The 18515-nt window shown below is 36.3% G+C and overlaps 2 protein-coding genes across 3 annotated transcripts in view; one reads left to right on the forward strand and one right to left on the reverse strand.

Moving 5' to 3' along the window:
- LOC307065675 (uncharacterized protein C8orf89) overlaps positions 1 to 18515 on the reverse strand; it is a 74711-nt gene that overhangs the window by 30087 nt on the left and 26109 nt on the right. The window contains 3 exon segments of the mRNA XM_079722574.1: positions 5603 to 5743; positions 5747 to 5790; positions 7396 to 7434. Of these exon segments, the coding sequence (XP_079578700.1) occupies positions 5651 to 5743; positions 5747 to 5790; positions 7396 to 7434 (176 nt within the window). The 3' untranslated portion in view covers positions 5603 to 5650.
- On the forward strand, positions 8191 to 8972 carry LOC307065674 (ras-related protein Rap-1b-like; the record flags this gene model as incomplete). Of its 2 annotated transcripts, none has more annotated exons than XM_079722572.1 (2): positions 8191 to 8505; positions 8733 to 8972. In XM_079722572.1, the coding sequence occupies 2 exons, from the start codon at positions 8191 to 8193 to the stop codon at positions 8970 to 8972; spliced, it is 555 nt and encodes a 184-aa protein (XP_079578698.1). The 2 variants fall into 2 exon arrangements, with proteins under 2 accessions (XP_079578698.1, XP_079578699.1); XM_079722573.1 differs by having other exon boundaries at positions 8191 to 8399; positions 8744 to 8972.

Raw genomic sequence — 18515 nt, forward strand, 5'->3', positions numbered from 1 at the left:
AGGGGAGAAAAAAGAATTCCACAGATTAATCAGAAAGAAAATAGAAAAATATTGACAAATCTTATTTTCCAACTCGCCAGATACTGAAAACAGATAAAGATGATCTCAGGCATGTTTGCTGTTCCTGAAGTAGAGAATTCAAAAATATGGGACAGAAGGAGTAAGTATTCAAAGATACAATGAAAGAAAAAATTTCCCAAAAATGTAGAAAAAATGGAATATGCAGCTTTGAAAGAACATACTACGTTCCAGGAAATTTTGATCTAGGACAACACACAGTGAGTCATACTCTGATTCAGTTTCAAGAACCAAGAAAATCTTTAGACATCCAGGCAGAAATGGCAAATAATCTACAAGGGATTAAAAAATGGTGAAGAATCAGAGTTCTCCACAGCAACAACTAATGCCGGGAGACAATGTAATAGTGTCCATAAAGCTCTGAATAGAAGGAAAAAGGTTATTTCAACTTCTTGATATTTTTCATAGTCTCTTAACATTTCAATGGTCATCCTCAGACCTAGTTGCACATTAGGATCCCTGGGGAGATTTAAAAACTTACCCATGTTCAGTGGCCGCCCCAAACCAGCTGGATCAGATTCTCTGGGAGTAGAGCCTGGACTATGGTGTGTCTCAAAAATGCACCAGGTAACTCTAAGTGCAGGTGATTCTCAGGCAGGCTACTCAAAGTGTGATCCGTGGATCAGAGCATCAGCACCACCCGGGAGCTTGTTAGAAATGCAAATTCTCAAACCCACCCCAGACCTATAAGAATCTGTATTTTAACAAGCTCTCCAGATCTGGATGCACACTTAACTTTGAAAAACCTTACAGAAGAATCTCTCTCTCTTTCTCTCTCAACATTTTGTTCACTTTATTAATGTTATAAAGAGTTGCTGGTTCTGCAAAGGGGTTAATTATCTTTGGGTGCGGTGACTTATTGTCCCATAGAAGACCCTTTATAAGTGTGAGTGACTAAGTGAAACAGAGACAAACCCTAGTGGAGAATGCAGTTCAAGTCCCAAGGTCTCTGTGTAGTACTTATGCTTAAGTTTCCCTTGCAACAAAGGCAGTATCTGGAAACTTTAAAAACTCATCTTTAGAAGACTAGGTAGGTTTTTCTAAGTTGACAAATGTTTTCGACCAGAACCAGAAGTTTCTTGAAGAGGAATATTTTAGGGGAAAAAAAAAAATCTCTTTTAGGAAAGAAGATCTAGACCTATATTATAAAATATTTTTAAATTAATAACATTTGGATTTTAGCATTGACTTCAGTTTCACTTACTTCTTTTACAAGAGTAAAATTAACTTTATTTAAACATAGGATGCAAAGAATGATCCGTTTTAATACAGGTATTTCTGTATCTATCTGCATATATGCAGAGAAAGATGTTTACCTGATGTTATTTATGAATGGGTGAGATTTGAAGTGTTTTGTAAACTTTTTATTTGTACTTTTCTACATTGCTGACATTCCTAAAAATGTATACTATTTTCCCAAAAATACTAAAGTTATTTTTCTAGTAAAAAAACCCCCTCATTTCATTAATTTGCCCAGGATGATCAGGATCTGTGTACCAATTCACATCAACCAAATTCACAGAGACTGTGACTCAGAATCACAAGATATTAATTAACACACCCATTCCTTAATCTAAGACATGGCATCTGCTTCATGGTGACCATATGTACTCAGGAGTCTAAATTACATATTTAAATGTTGCTTGATGAACAACGTCTTCTCAGGAAATGTCTTCGGAACTATCATTGACTAATGATTTGTCCTTCACTGAAGTAATCATTCTTTGTAAAGAACTGTTTTCTCATCCTAAAATCAGAACTCTATTCTCCCAACCTAAATATTTATCGTAAGGTCTAGTTTCCCCAAATTGTGACTGATATTGCTTACACTGGAGGAATTTCCAAATCACAAATGCAAAAGGGTCATGCTGGCAACATTGTCTTCATTCCAAGCATAAAATTAACATCCACAGTAGCTACAATATCAGAAGTTGGCATCTTATCCTTATGTCTAAATCTTGGGTGTGCTCAACTGGGGATGATGTGAGCCTTCTGAGTACCAAATACATGTTGGTTTTTCTAAAAAGTTTATGAGGAACAAAAAGAGTAAATGCAATGTAAGGAAGTAGAGCCTGTGTTGTTGTTGTTGTTTTTTTAAGATTTAATGAAAAACATGTTAAATTCAATCCCAAGATGATTAATTATCGCTAGCATATCTCGCTTATTAAAAAGAAATAAACATTCCACTCCTTTCTTGAATTGGCTTCAGTTGAACTCTTTCATAGGGGAGATGGGGGATGGGTGTTTCTACTCTACTGGTATAAATGCTCCAAGATGTGTTAGTGTCATAAGTCAGGAACTCAACTCAATACTAGGAGATATTTTTTTCTGTGCAAGTATTTACTATCTTGCTCTAAATTTCAAGTAATTAAACCATGCTGTATCAACTAAGTTTAAGTTTTAAAACAATTATTATTCTACTGATTTTATGTATATGGGCTTCAAATCCTAGTAGGTTAGAATTCTAGTTCTCCTATTTCTAGCTGGAGACCAAGTATAAAACAATCCTCGATCTACTTATTTTATAAAATAGGAATAATATCACCTACTTTTTAGGGTTTTCATAACGTTTACAAAAATATTGAATGTTTAGAGTACATGTAGGAGCTCAATAAATGAAATCCATCTGATAATCAAAGGTGTTTAGAAGTGCCTATCCACAAAATATTTTCTGACATAAATTGTACCGTGTTCTTAGAATGTATATATATGCATAACTGAATCACTTTGCTGTACAGTAGAAATTAACACAACACTGTAAATCAACTATACTTTAAAATAAATTTTTTTAAAAGTTCATCAAATTTTTGTTTGAGAAAACCTTTTCTCCTGCTTCTCATTTCTTAAATCATTGGCCACACTTGGAGGAGGTGGTCAGAACATAGAAAAGGTACAGGTAATATCTAAATCATTCTCAATCAAAATTCAGATGTAGGCAAAAACACATCCACTTAAGTTTACGTGGCTATTTCCCTAGAAACTAATGCATCATGCAATGCATATAAACACACATTAATAGTGTATTTTATACACTAATACAGAGCATGCAAGGACATAGAATATGTTCATTCTCCTACATCTGTGATAGTTTATTTTTCTTCTTCTCCTTCTCCTTCTTCTCCTTCTTCTTCTTCTTCTCTTCCTTCTCCTTCTCCTTTTTCATTTGTTTTCTACCTATTTCCTCTCACCCCTTATAAATTTGGGTTCTTTTCTCTCTCTACTCTTTTATTGGGGAAAACACAGCCTTGGTTATGCAAATGTTTCTCAAAGTTTTAACTCTAGTCAGTATCTTTTTCTGGAACTACACATCTGCTTTCAACTACCTGTTTGGCATCACTCTGTGGATGTCCTGATGGCACATTAAACTGAATATACCCAAAGTTGCACTCATCCTCATTTTCCCCCAAACTAGCATCTCCTGAGAATCTTATGTCTAAGACCAGAAATAAGCTGGTTTTGATCCTTCCTCTCCTGATAGCCTACATCTAATCAAAGGATCTTAAGTCCTTTGCCTTGATGTCCTAATTATCTTAATTTGTCCTTCCCATTCCTATTTCTACCTTTCTACTGAGAGATTCTTACCTCAATTTTTATAAAAACCTCCTGACTGGTTTCCCTATCTCCAGTCTCCTCCCACTACAATCTAGGCTACAAATTAAACCTGGATGAATCTTCCTCAATCACAAAAGCAATAATTTACTTTCATTGTCAAAATCTTCCATTGTGAAACAGAGGAAATATAGACTCATGCTTGGCATCTGAAGGTTCTCTACCAGATGTGATCAAGTTATGCTTTGAGCCCTATTGCCCTCTAATCCTTTGATCCCGAGGATGCATAAATAAATGACCCCACAGGGACTTCCCTAGTGGCACAGTGGTTAAGAATCTGCCTGCCAATGCAGGGGACACGGGTCCAAGCCCTGGTATGGGAAGATTTCACATGCCGTGGAGCAACTAAGCCCATGTGCCACAACTACTGAGCCTATGTGCTGCAACTACTGAAGCCCGCGCACCTAGAGCCCGTGCTCCGCAACAAGAGAAGCCACCACAATGAAAAGCCAGCGCATCGCAACGAAGAGTAGCCCCCGCTTGCTGCAACTAGAGAAAGCCCACGTGCAGTGAAGACCCAACACAGCCCAAAATAAATAAACAAATTTAAATAAATAAATAGCCCCACAAAGCCAGATCTGGCTTGCCCATGTAATTTTCTTTGGCTTACACAATGGCTTTATAAATTTTTAATTATAAGCTGCTTATTTTGAATTAGTTGCTAATATTTACACATTGGAAGATTTCACAAAAATCCAGATTCTGGCTTCTCATGAAAAGTTAGAGTATCTGGCAACTTTGAGTCCACATTCCCACACGACAAGAGGGCTGAAACTAGGCAGTGAGTGCCTGTTTATGAATGGAGAAACATGACCCAGGTCACCACAGCCTTCATCTGATTGGTATCATTCAATGTGCTACTGGCTTGGTGTCTGTAGGCACGTGAATTGATGAAGTTTGCCCTATACCACCTAGTGCTCCAGCCAAGTACATCGTTCCCAAATGCATAGTATGTCCTTGCTATGTTATTCCGTCTTTCTAGAAATGCCCTCTCCCTCCATCCTTCATGTCTTTAAGGCCCATTTCTAACACTGCATCTTCCATGAGGCTTTCTCTACCTCCCTGTTGGACATTACTGCCTCATTTTCGTTCCTCTGTTAACACTCTGTTGTTCTCTTACGGCCCGTTTCTCATTCTCTGCTGGATCGGCCATTGGTATCCTTGATTTCTCCGTTTTTCAGGGACTTGCATTGACAAACACCTCAGGCTTTCTTGAGCAGGGGTTTTTCCTCTTGACCTAAACCTTCCTCATCCTCCCCTAGAGATTAGGCGAGTCTCTCTTCCCACCCACTTTCCCTTCAGGGATCCGCCTGTCTACGCAGTAGAGATGCCTTGTTCTGCTTGGTAGTAAAGGCCCGATTCAGCAGGTGAGCCTGAGATGAGCAATACCTGAGTGTGTACATTTGTCCAATTCTGAAGTTCAGTGTTAGGAAACCCACTGTTGCCACACATCTAAGCCAGGATTTCCCTTCCAGGTTTTATCAGCAAACAAAACTAATATTTTCATTTTCATCTGCTTGAATACCTATCTCACAACTGCTTTCAAGCTCAAGCAGGGAAAAGAAGGGGTTCTCATTGGGAGCCTTCTAACCCTAACAATGAGGACTCATTCTTGAATCTTCTGCAGCTCCTAGCAAACGTCATTGTACAGATACTCAAAAAACATTTATCAAATTGAATAAAAAATATAACCAATATGCATAAAATTCATAGAATATAATTTTTCTTATGCTTATGTCCCCATATATAAACTGTATAAATAATAACTTAAATGTCTGTAAGATTAACAAAATACAACATATGCTGTATATAACAGAAAATGTTTCCTATTTACATTTCTATTGTATGTAAATCATTGATCATATCATATATCAAAAAAGAAAAGAAAAAAGGAAAAAAAAGGAAAAAGACAAACCTTAGAAGTCAGTGAAGAAAGCATCACACCAAAGGATAATCAGCAGTCTCAAGGCTCTTGTTTCTTGCTCTTTTTAAATTTTCTGGTTGTTTCTTGACGAATGGTATCATACTCCAAAATGGCCATTTTAGAAAGTCTCTGTCAGTACTGAGATGGTGCTCCAGTGAGAGGATCGCTGAAGCCAGAACCTGTAAAGAAAAAACCCAAAAACTGTTATTACAATTAAATTAAGCACACATGAATGATATTCTCTAAAAGAGTATACACCAAATATCTGTTCCTCAAATCACCATTAAACACCATATAGTTATATATGTTATATAGTTCTTCATATAACACATTCTTTGAAGTAGAAATGAAAGCTACTTAACTTTCTAAAGTGATTGGGATGGCAATTCATCTAAAAAAATATTTAACTAAAAAATGCTTAATGTTTATATTTAATGATATAAAACTAAATCTGAGTCTGTCATGTGCTTCTTAAAACATGGGATGGCTGTGGAATTTATTCCAAAATAAAAGGCATGATCTCCATAAATAACTCATTTCATACCTTACACGCTTATCAAGTTACTGTCTCCAAACAAAACGATTTCTCATAAACGTTGAGGTAAAAGAGTAAAATTATAAAGTAAAATAAGTCACTCACTAACTGAAACAGCATTAATCAAGCTTCTATTTTGAAGGATAGTAATAACAATAATAACAGATAACAATTATTGAATGATCTATTTCAAGTATTTTTCATCTATATCATCCATACAACAATAATATGAAGTAGGTAACTAGTACTATCTTGGATTACAGATTTAAAAAAGAGTTTAGACATTGATAGAGGCAGGATTTAAACCCAGATGCATCAATTCGGAGTTCCCATGTAATCACAAATATTGCCCTAAATATGTAATATGTATAAATACTTCTATTTAGAAGCATATAAGGCTTTGAAAATAATACACTGATCCATATTGCTTTAAAATACTATTGTTTAACTTCAGTTTCAAGTGCCAAAAATAAAAATTGACCTCAATTCTCCAACGTGGTTGGTATTTTTGTTTGTTTTGTTTTATTTGGGTGTGTAATGAGAGTGGGAATTTCAGACAGAGAGTAGAAGGGAAGAATTGATCAGGATTCCAGTTCTTAGCAGTAAGATGGACTTGACACTTAGACTCTCTGGCTACAAAATAACTAGATTCTAAGCATTAAGCAAACCTCAAAAAACTTTAAAGAACTGGTATCATACAGACCAATACAATTAAGTTGGAAGTTGTTAATAATAAGTCTTAAAATCCTCAAATATTTAGAAATGTATACACACATTCTAAATTATTCATCCATCAAAAAAAGAAATTGTAATAAACATTAAAAATACTTGTAACTAAATGATAAAGAAAATATTACAAAACTTGTGTGATGCAACAAAAGTTGTACATAGTGGGGTTTATACCCTAAAATTCCTGTGTTAGAAAAGAAGACTGAAAATTAGTAAGCTAGGTATAAGATATACGATAGGAAAAGAATAGCCCAAAGAACATGGAAGACAATACAGGAAAGAGGAGAAATCAATGAAGTAGAAAACAAACTTACAATTAGAAAGATTTTTAAGAAGACAAGAGTTCTTCACTGAAAACACTAATAATAAAGGAAAACTTCCAGTTAGATTAATTAAAAAAAGACAGAAGGCCCAAATAAATAATATGAGGAGAAGTATAGGTAGAGCAAAGACTAAACTTTATGCCAATAAATTTGAAAACTTAGACACAATGCAAAACATTCTAGAAAATATAACTTACCAAAATTGATGGAAGGAGAATTAGAATGCCTTAAGAGTCCTAAAATTAAAATAACTGAATTAATGTTAAAAGATTCCTCCAAAGAAAACAAGTGATCCAAATGATTTTACAAATTAACTCTATCAGACTTTCAAGGGAGAGATCATTCCAATTTTAGGTCATATCTTTCAGAGAATAGAAAAAGCAGAATACTCCCCAGTTCATTCCATGAGGCCATTACAGTCTTGACGCTCAATCCAGACAAGGAGACGACAGAAAGGAAAATTAGTGGTAAGCTCACTCATCAACATAGATTTTAAAACCCAATAAAATATTAGCATATTAAATATGGCAGTACACAAGAAAGATAATACATCATGCCTTCAATGGGGGTATCCAAGGAATGTAAGAGTGGCTTAACACTACAAAATCCACAAATGTTATTTTTCACATTAGAAAATTAAACAGGGGACTTTCCTGGTGGTCCAGTGGCTAAGACTCCATGCTCCCAATGCAGGGGGACTGGATTCGATCCCTGGTCAGGGAACTAGAGCCCACATGCTGCAGCTAAGAGTTCGCATGCTGCAACTCAGAAGATCCCGCATGCTGCAACTAAGACCCCGCACAGCCAAATAAATAAATATTTTTAAAAATGAGAAACTTATTTAAAAAAATTAAACAGAAAATCACATTCAGAAGCCAGCCGGAGCGGCGGCGGCGGCGGCGGTAGCAGCGACCCGGAGGGAGGGCGAGGCGACGCTGGCTGCGGGGACCCGGTGACAGCGTGAGAGGTACTAGATTTTACAAGTTTGCACCATGCGTGAGTATAAGCTAGTCGTTCTTGGCTCCGGAGGAGTTGGAAAATCTGCTCTGACTGTACAATTTGTTCAAGGAATTTTTGTTGAAAAATATGATCCTACGATAGAAGATTCTTATAGAAGGCAAGTTGAAGTAGATGCACAACAGTGTATGCTTGAAATCTTGGATACTGCAGGAACGGAACAATTTACAGCAATGAGGGATTTGTACATGAAAAACGGACAAGGCTTTGCATTAGTTTATTCCATCACAGCACAGTCCACATTTAATGATTTACAAGATCTGAGAGAACAGATTCTTCGAGTTAAAGACACTGATGGGGCTTCCCTGGTGGCGCAGTGGTTGAGAGTCCGCCTGCCGATGCAGGGGACACGGGTTCGTGCCCCGGTCCGGGAAGGTCCCGCATGCCGCGGAGCGGCTGGGCCCGTGGGACATGGCTGCTGAGCCTGCGCGTCCGGAGTCTGTGCTCCGCAGCGGGAGGGGCCACAGCGGTGAGAGGCCCGGGTACCGCAAAAAAAAAAAAAAAAAAAAAAAAAGACACTGATGATGTTCCAATGATTCTTGTTGGTAATAAGTGTGACTTGGAAGATGAAAGAGTTGTAGGAAAGGAACAAGGTCAAAATTTAGCAAGACAATGGAACAACTGTGCATTCTTAGAATCCTCTGCAAAATCAAAAATAAATGTTAATGAGATCTTTTATGACCTAGTGCGGCAAATTAACAGAAAAACTCCAGTGCCTGGGAAGGCCCGCAAAAAGTCATCACGTCAGCTGCTTTAATATACTAAATGTATTGTAGCTCTGAGCCAGGTCTGAAGAACTGTTGCCCAATTCAACAGTGCCAGCATTCCAACTTTGTTAAACCTACCAACATCTTAAATGGACTTTCTGTGGTGGTACCCTTTAAGAGGCGGATGAAAGCTACTACATCAGTTTGCACATTCTAATCACTTTCCAGTATCACAAGAGAGATTTTTACTTATATAATAGTCCTAGAGTATGCAGCTGGTAAAACCAGAGGCTACAATCCAGTATTACTGCTAAGAGACATTTTTCATCCACCAATGTTGTACATGTATGAAAATGATGTACTGTATACTTTAACACGCCCTATACTTTGTATTGGAGAGTACAATAATGTAAATCCTAAAAGCACCACTATTTTAGCATAATAAAAGAAAGTCCAAAGAGCTCCTATACAGACTACTCCAGATAACTTCGCTTCTTTGATACTTGTAGCTTATTGTAATTTTTTTTAAGAAATTCAAGGTCATTATCATTGTATTGTACAAATAAGCGCTTTGATTAACACAGCTATATAGATTTTTTAATTTTTAAAAACCTGTGGAGACAGTGATCTTGTCTTTAAAATATGATAGTCCTTTCAGTATAATGTCTTAGATTAAAGACGTTGCCTTTAATATCTGTTGGGAAGGAAATGTCCAGACTTTTCAAATCTTTTATTATATGTTTCCTTTTTTGTTTACATAGGGAACAATGTTTATAGTTGTGTGTACAGTGGGGGTCTACAACAAGAAGTGTATATTTTCAAACAATTTTTTAATGATTTAACAATTTTTGTAAATCATTTTCAGGCTTCTGCAGCTGTAGATTCTCACTGTGAATCCCCTGCTTGCTCATGCATAAGTGTATTTGCAATACCAAATATACAGGTTTAGTATTTTTGCCTGTTAGTGATTGTTTCACATGTGTAACGTTTTGGTTGAGATGTTAAATGGTGGACGAGTACTGTGGATGTGAATGTGGGAAGTAATTTTAATCATGTGTAATTGGTCACAAGGCCTAAGTTGCAGTAACTATTGCTGTTTTATTTAACAATGCCTTGTTGCTTTGTATGCATTAACGTTTGGGTGTAAAGATTGTGTGTCTATCCAACAGGGAGCCACAGTATTTAAATTGACCAACCTAATGTTACAACTACTTTTGAGGTGGCCAAATGTAAACTAAAAGCCTTAATTAAAGTGGTGCAATTTTGTATAACTTAGCATCAGTAGTTCAATAAATTTGGATTGCCATGCAAGGGCTTGCATTATAATTACTTGCCACTTGAATGTGTTTTGTGTAATGTTTAACAGTGCTAGTAAATAAATATGGGTTTAACTTCAAAAAAAAAAAAAAGAAAATCACATTCAGAAAAATGTTTGATAAAATTAAACTTTCATTTATATTTAAAAAAAAACAAAACTCTCAGCAAATTAAAGTTAAAGGGAACTTCTTTACCTTGATAAAAGATATCTACCCAAAACATACATCAAGCATCATTCTTTATGAGAAGACATTAAAAGCATTTCCTTTAAAATCAGAAACAAGTCAAAGTTGCCGACTTTTCATTTCTCTTCACTATTGTATTGGTGGTTCTAGCCAGCTTAGAAAAATCAGAAAAATAAAGGCATAGGATTTGGAAAGAAAGAATAACACTGACATTATTCACATATGATTATGATAATCTACATAGAGAACTCAAAAATTTATATATATCATATATAATATGTATGTATACACAGTATAAAATGTATAATATATATCAAGAAATAATAAGGGACTTTAGCAATGTGGATCAAATTGCAAAAATTAACTATATTTCCAAATATCTGTAATAAAATGTTAGAAATTTAAATTATAAAAGAATTATGGCAGACTACTAATGATCTTTTCAAAACCTTTTACTCCTTCTTCCAAAACAGAATTTTACTGAGCACAAGGTCATCCAGGTAGAGATTACATTTCTCAGCTTGCTTCAGAGCTAAATAGAGCTTTGTTAATAAGTATGAACCAATAAGATATGAGCAAATGTGCAACTTTCTGGTCATCTTTAAATTATAATTCTCTTACCATAGATTTCTGGGCTTTCTTGTTTTTGTTGGGAAGTTTTTGATAACTGCTTCAGTCTCCTCACTAGTTACAGGTCTGTTCAGTTTTTTATTTGTTCATGATTTAATCTTGGTAGGTTGTATATTTCTATACATTTATCCATTTTTTTCTAGGTTACCCAATTTGTTGACATATAATTGTTCACAGTAGCCTCTTATAATCCTTTTTATTTCTGTGATCAGTTATAATGTCTCCTCTTTCATTCCCAATTTTAGCTATTTGAGTCTTCTCTGCTTTTTTTCTTAGTCTAACCAAGGATTTGCCGACTTTGCTGATCTTTTCTAAAAACTAAATCTTCATTCTGTTGATTTGTTTTCCATTCTCTATTTCATTTATCTCTTCTCTAATCTTATTATTTCCTTCCTTCTTGTAAGTTTGGGCTTAGTTTATTCTTCTTTTTCTGGTTCCTTGAGGTATAAGTTTATGTTGTTCATTCAAGATCTTTTTCCTTCTTTTATGTTTACCATAAATTTCTCTCCTTAGCACTGCTTTTGCTGCAATCTATAGGTATGTTGCATTTGTTTTCATTTGTCCCCAGATATTTTCTAAATTCCCTTGTGATTTCTTCTTTGACCCATTAATTGTTTAAGAGTATACTGTTTACTGTAGGATTTTTTAAAAAGATAATCTGTATCAAATTAGGAAAGTTCCCTTCTCATAGTTTGCTAAAAATATTTTTAATCATGAATATTGAATTTCATTAAAATATCTTTTGCAATTATTAAAGTGAACATATGAGATTTCTCCTTTATTCTATTAATAAGATGAATGACACCGATTGTTTTTCTAACGTTAAATCAATCTCGCATGCTTTAGGTAAATCTGATATGATTGTGTTGCGTTATCCTTATATATTGCTGAATTTGAATTGGTAATGTCTTGTTTAGAATTTTTACTTCCATTTTATAGGAAAAATTGGTCTATAAATTTACTTTCTTATAATGTCAAAGCTAGGTTTTAGAATCAAGGTTAGAGACCTCATAAAATGGGTCTTTAAGTGTTCCCTCTTTTCCTATTTTCTGGAATAATTTACGTAACATAGTTTTTTTTTTTTTTTTTTTTTTTTGTAATGTTGGAAGAATTCACCAGTGTCAGTTCTGTGTCAATTCTAAGTTGTGTTTTCTCTTTTTTTATATAATATCGGTAATTCCTCTCTCTCTCTGTCTCTCTCTTTCTCTCTGTCTCTCTCTCATCAGCCTTGCTACACATTTATCCATTTTATTCACATTTTCAAAAAACTAACTTTTGGCTCTGTTGATTTTCTCTACTGAATATTTGTTTTCTATTTCATTGATTTCTGCTCTTTATTATTTCTTCCTTTTATTTTCTTTGAATTTAGTATGCTGTTCTTTTGTTAACTTCTTGAGATGAATTTTCAAATCATTGATGTTAAGCCTTTCATCTTTTCTAATACAGGTACTTCATGCTGTAAGTTTCCCTAAAAGCTATGTTTTTACTGCATCCCACAAATTTTGACATATCTTTTTTTTTTTTTTTTTTTTTTTGTGGTACGCGGGCCTCTCACTGTTGTGGCCTCTCCCGTTACAGAGCACAGGCTCCAGTGTGCAGACTCAGAGGCCATGGCTCACAGGCTCAGCCGCTCCATGGCATGTGGGATCTTCCCGGACCAGGGCACGAACCCGTGTCCCCTGCATCGGCAGGCGGACTCTCAACCACTGCGCCACCAGGGAAGTCCAACATATCATATTTTCATCATCATTCAGTTCAAAATAATATGTAATTTCCACTGTATTTCTTCTTTGACTCGTGAGTTATTTAAAAGTGCATTTCTTAATATCCAAACCTCTGTGGCATTTTATAATTATCTTTAATTACTGATTTCTAGTTTAATTCCACTGCAGAAAATATGTGCTGTATGATTTCACTTATTTGATATTTGTTTAAAAATATCTCATGATTATGCATTTGCCTATTTCCTTTTTCATTCCATTACACTTATCTTTATGTATTTTATGTTAATATAGCATAAAAATTTAGGATGGTTAAATCTTTCTGTTGTATTAACCCTTTGTCACTATGAAATAATCACTCTATTGATCATAACACTTCCTGCTTTGAAGTCTATTTTGTTTGATGTTAGTGTAGCTACAACAAGCTTTCTTTTGATTACTGTTTGGATGATTTATATTTTTCCATCCTCATACTTTTGATCTTTCTTGCCCTTATTTTTAAGGTGTGCTTCTTGTAAGCAGCAAATAGTTATTTTTATTAGTCTGATGGGCTTTGTTTTTTAGTTGCAATATTTAGTCCACTTATATCTAATGTATTTATTATGTTTAATTTTAAATCTTTAATATTGCAAGTTGTTTTCTATTTGTCCTGTTTTATGTTCCTTTTAAAAAAATTAATTAATTAATTTTATTTTGGCTGCATTGGGTCTCTGTTGCTGCGCACAGGCTTTCTCTACTTGCAGCAAGCAGGCGCTACTCTTTGTTGCGGTGCACGGGTTTCTCATTGCAGTGGCTTCTCTTGTTGCAGAGCACGGGCTTCTCATTGCAGTGGCTTCTCTTGTTGTAGAGCACGGACTCTAGGCTTGAGGGCTTCAGTAGTTGTGGCTTGCAGGCTCTAGAGTGCAGGCTCAGTAGTTGTGGTGCACGGGCTTAGTTGCTCCACATGTGGGATTTTCCCGGACCAGGGATTGAACCCGTGTCCTCTGCACTGGCAGGCGGATTCTTAACCACTGCGCCACCAGGGAAGTCCCCCTTTCTTGCTTTCTTTTGAAATGATTATTTTTTTTATTATACTATTTCCCCTATAAGCTTGTTACTTGTATTCTTTCCTTTTGGTGATTACCATACAGATTATCACGTTTCTTTGACGTATTATCTACTTTAAATTAGTTTAAATTTAATCTACTTTAAATTAGTTATCTTACTGTTTTTCAGACAATGCAAGGATCTTACAGCATTTTAACTATATGTATGCCCCATCCTACCTCTGTGGTATTATTGTATTTTATTTCTACATATATTTTAAACTTCATAAGACAATACTACTGCTACTGCTTCTCTTTCCTTTACAAGTTGTGCTTTCATCTTGTATCATTATTTCTTTAATATTTCTTTTAGTGCACCTCTACTGACAATTAATTCTCTCAACTTCCATTTGAATAAGGTCTTTATTTCACCTTTACTTTTAAGGATATTTTCATTGAGCATAAAAATCGAGTTTGCCAGTTTCCTTCGGCACTAGAAAATGCCACTCCACTGTCTTCTTGCTTCCATTGTCTAAATTGGAAAGTCTGTTGTATGTCTTACCACTGCTCCCTTGAAGGGAACATACCTTTTTTCTGTTTTTTTAATATTTAGTCTTTTTACTATGATGTGCCTAGCTGTGGTTTTCTTTGTCACTCTCCTGCTGAAGTTTCATTGAACTTTTTGTATTCATTGCTTGGTATTTTTTAATCTGTTTGGGAAATTCTCAGCCAGTATGTAAGTACTGCTTGTCCCACTCTTCTCTTGCTCCTCGTATTCTGAAATTAGAATTACACATGTGTGAAGTAGTTTTATCTTGTCACATATGGTCTTTGCACATTCTGTCTGTATTACCTGTCTTTTTTCTCTCTTCACTTTAATTGGGTATTTTTCTAATGACTTATCTTTCATTTTACTAATCCTATCATCTATTGTTTTCCATTTTTCCCCAACTTTATTGAGGCATATATGACAAATAAAAAGTGTATATGTTTAAGGTATACCACCGATGACTTGATATACATATACATTGTAAAATGATTACCACAGTTAATTAACAAATCAATGATCTCACATAGTTACCTTTTGTGGGGAGGGGAGAGAAGAACACTTAAAATCTACTCAGCAAAGTTCAGTATACCATAAGGTATTATTATTACTATTATCTTGGCTGTGCCGTGCAGCATGTGGGATGCAGGATCTTAGTTCCCCAACCAGGGATCGAACCCATGCCCCCTGCAGTGGAAGCACAGAGTCTTAACCACTAGATCACCAGGGAAGTCCCAAGCGTATAGTTTTATTAACTTTCGTCACCATGCTGTACATTATGTCTCCAGAACACCTCCCCATTTGCCTCAGCCCCCACGTTCTAGTAACCACCATTCTACTCTGTTTCTGTTTGAATTTTTTTTTAGATTCTACGTATAAGCAATACCATGCAGTAATTGTCTCTCTGTCTAACTTATTTCACTTAGCATAATGCCCTCTGGGTTCATCCATGTTGTCACAAACGGCAGGATTTTCTTTTTTATGGCTAAATAATATTCCATTGGGTATATATATCTATCACATTTTCTTTATCCATTTATTTGTCAATGCACACTTAGATTGCTTCCATATCTTGGCTGTTGTGAATAATGCTGCAGTGAACATGGGAATTCAGATATCTCTTAGAGATTTGGATTTCATTTTTTTTAAATTAATTTGTTTATTTTTGGCTGTGTTGTCTCTTTGCTGCTGCATGCAGGCTTTCTCTAGTTGCAGCAAGCGGGGGCTACTCTTCGTTGCAGTGTGTGGGCTTCTCATTGCAGCGACTTCTCTTGTTGTGTAGCATGGGCACTAGGTGCACGGGCTTCAGTAGTTGTGGCTCGCAGGCTCTAGGGCATAGGCTCAGTAATTGTGATGCACAGGCTTAACTGCTCCGTGGCACATGGGATCTTCCCAGACCAGGGATCAAACCTGTGTCCCCTGCATTGACAGGCAGGTTCTTAACCACTGTGCCACATGGGAAGCCCCTGGATTTCATTTCTTTTGGATATATATCCAATACTGGGATTGATGGATTATATGGTAGTTTTATTTTTAATTTTTTGAGGAACCTTCATACTGTTTTCCATAGTGGCTGCACCAACTTACATTTCCACCAAAAAGGGTTCCCTTTCCTTCAAACCGTCACCAACGCTTGTTATCTCTTGTCTTTTGGATAACAGCCATCCAACCAGGTGTGAGGTGATATCTCATTGTGGTTTTAATTTGCATTTCCCTGATGACAAGTGATGCTATGCATCTTTTCCTGTATCTACTACCATTTGTATGTCTTCTTTGGAAAAATGTCTACTTAGGTCCTTTGCCCACTTTTAAATTGGGTTATTTGGTTTTTTGCTATTGAGTTGTAGGAGTTCCTTATATATTTTGGATATTAAACCCTTATAAAATATATGGTTTGCAAATATTTTCTCCAATTCCATATGCTGCCTTTTCATTTTGTTAATTGTTTCCTGTTGCTGTGCAAAAGCCTGTAGGTTTGATATATCCTACTTGTTTATTTTGCTTTTGTTGCCTATGCCCTATCATCTGTTAAATCTAATCTATTATTGTATTTTTCAGCTCAATAATTTCTATTTATTTTTTATAGACTCTAATTCTCTGATATAATTTTTCATCATTTTCTCTATTATCTTGAATATATTAAATATAGTTTTTTAAATCCCTGTCAAATAATGCCTATTTGGATCTTTTGTAGGTCTGCTGATGTTGTCCGTTTCTTCTCTTGGTTTGTCATTCTTTTATGCCTGATAAGTTGCATTTTTAAAAATTTATTTATTTACTTATTTATGGCTGCATTGGGTCTTCATTGATGCATGTGGGCTTTCTGTAGTTGTGGTGAGTGGTGGCTACTCTTCGTTGTGGTGTGTAGGCTTCTCATTTCAGTGGCTTCGCTTGTTGTGGAGCACAGACTCTAGGTGCGCAGGCTTCAGTAACTGTGGCATGCAGGCTCAATATTTGTGGTACACGGGCTTAGTGGCTTTGCAGCATGTGGGAGCTTCCCAGACCAGGGCTCAAACCCATGTCTCCCACATTGGCAGATGGATTCTTTTTTTGTTTTGTTTTTTGTTTTTTGTTTTCTTTTTGTGGTACGCGGGCCTCTCACTGTTGTGGCCTCTCCCGTTGCGGAGCACAGGCTCCGGATGCGCAGGCCCAGCGGCCATGGCTCACGGGCCCAGCCGCTCCACGGCATGTGGGATCTTCCCGGACCGGGGCACGAACCCGTGTCCCCTGCATCAGCAAGCGGACTCTCAACCACTGCGCCACCAGGGAAGCCCGGCAGATGGATTCTTAACCACTGCGCCACCAGGGAAGTCCAAGGTGTATTTTTTTTTAATGTCTGGTAAGTTTTGATTGAATGCTTGAGACTGTGTACACAAACCTGTAAGGCTCTGGTTTATCTTATAGTTTTCCAAAGAAAATTTAATTTTCTTCTGGTAGGCATATCACTTTAATCCAGTCAAAACTGGGTTTTAACACAATAAATAGAAAATGTAAAAGGATGAGCTAAAGATGAAATAAATAGCATGCCAAATGTCAAAAAAAATTGGGTTTTAGGCTTTTTAAAAAGCTAGTCTATTGTATGCCGTTATTACAGTGTGTAGCTCTTCAACAGTTTCAACTGAAAGCTTGTGTTTGCCAAGGGCTTTCCATCTTGGCAAGCCTTAAACTCCCTTCAACTCCCACCTCTGTCTCCCCGGCAAATGCTAAGTTACTGAAATCTCTGCTCAGTCCTTTAGCCTCCAAGAAGCTATTTTCTGCTTCATGTCCTAAAATATTACCCAGCATACATATCACTTAGAAACAGGCAAACACCTGTTGGGGAATTTGCTCACAGATATTTGGGCTCAGTTCTCTGCAGTTATTCCTTCAGAATCTCAGCCCTTTGAGTTGGAAATGATTGCTCTTGACACCTTAAAACATTGTTTTTTAAATACTTTTATTATTTTATATATTTTTAAAAAATGTTTTTACTGTATATTAATATATATGTAATATATTATTTTTATACTTTATTATTTATTTATTTATTTATTTGCGGTACGCGGGCCTCTCACTGTTGTGGCCTCTCCCGTTGCGGAGCACAGGCTCCGGACGCGCAGGCTCAGCGGCCATGACTCACGGGCCCAGCCGCTCCGCGGCATGTGGGATCCTCCCGGACCAGGGCATGAACCCGTGTCCCCTGCATCGGCAGGCGGACTCTCAACCACTGTGCCACCAGGGAAGCCCTCAATTATTTTTTATGATTAGCTCTTATGTGAATTCTTGGTAGTGAAGTTGGTCTGATATAAGTTATTCCATCATAATCAGAGATGGAAGTTCTCTGGGCCATTTTTTTGGAAGGTGTGACCACATGATCCTTTCAAAATTTAAATCAGATCACATTAAAATCATTCTTTTGTTAAAATCATGTAATGGCTCCTCATTTCAATCAAAGTTAAATATAAAGTCCCTTTCAGGGCCCCACAAGGTCAGATACTCCATTACCTCTCTTACCTCGTCTTCCACCTTCTGAGATTAGCCATACTTGACTCCTGATGTCTTTTCCAACAGGTCAGGTACCATCCCACCTTGGGACCTTTGCTGGTCCCAAGAGAATAACTTTTTCCCAGAGTTTAACTCCTTCACCTCTTTCAAATCTTTGCTCAAATATTACTGCCAACCACCCATT

Source organism: Hyperoodon ampullatus, assembly GCF_949752795.1.
Source record: "Hyperoodon ampullatus genome assembly, chromosome: 17".
Taxonomy (NCBI): Eukaryota; Metazoa; Chordata; class Mammalia; order Artiodactyla; family Ziphiidae; genus Hyperoodon; species Hyperoodon ampullatus.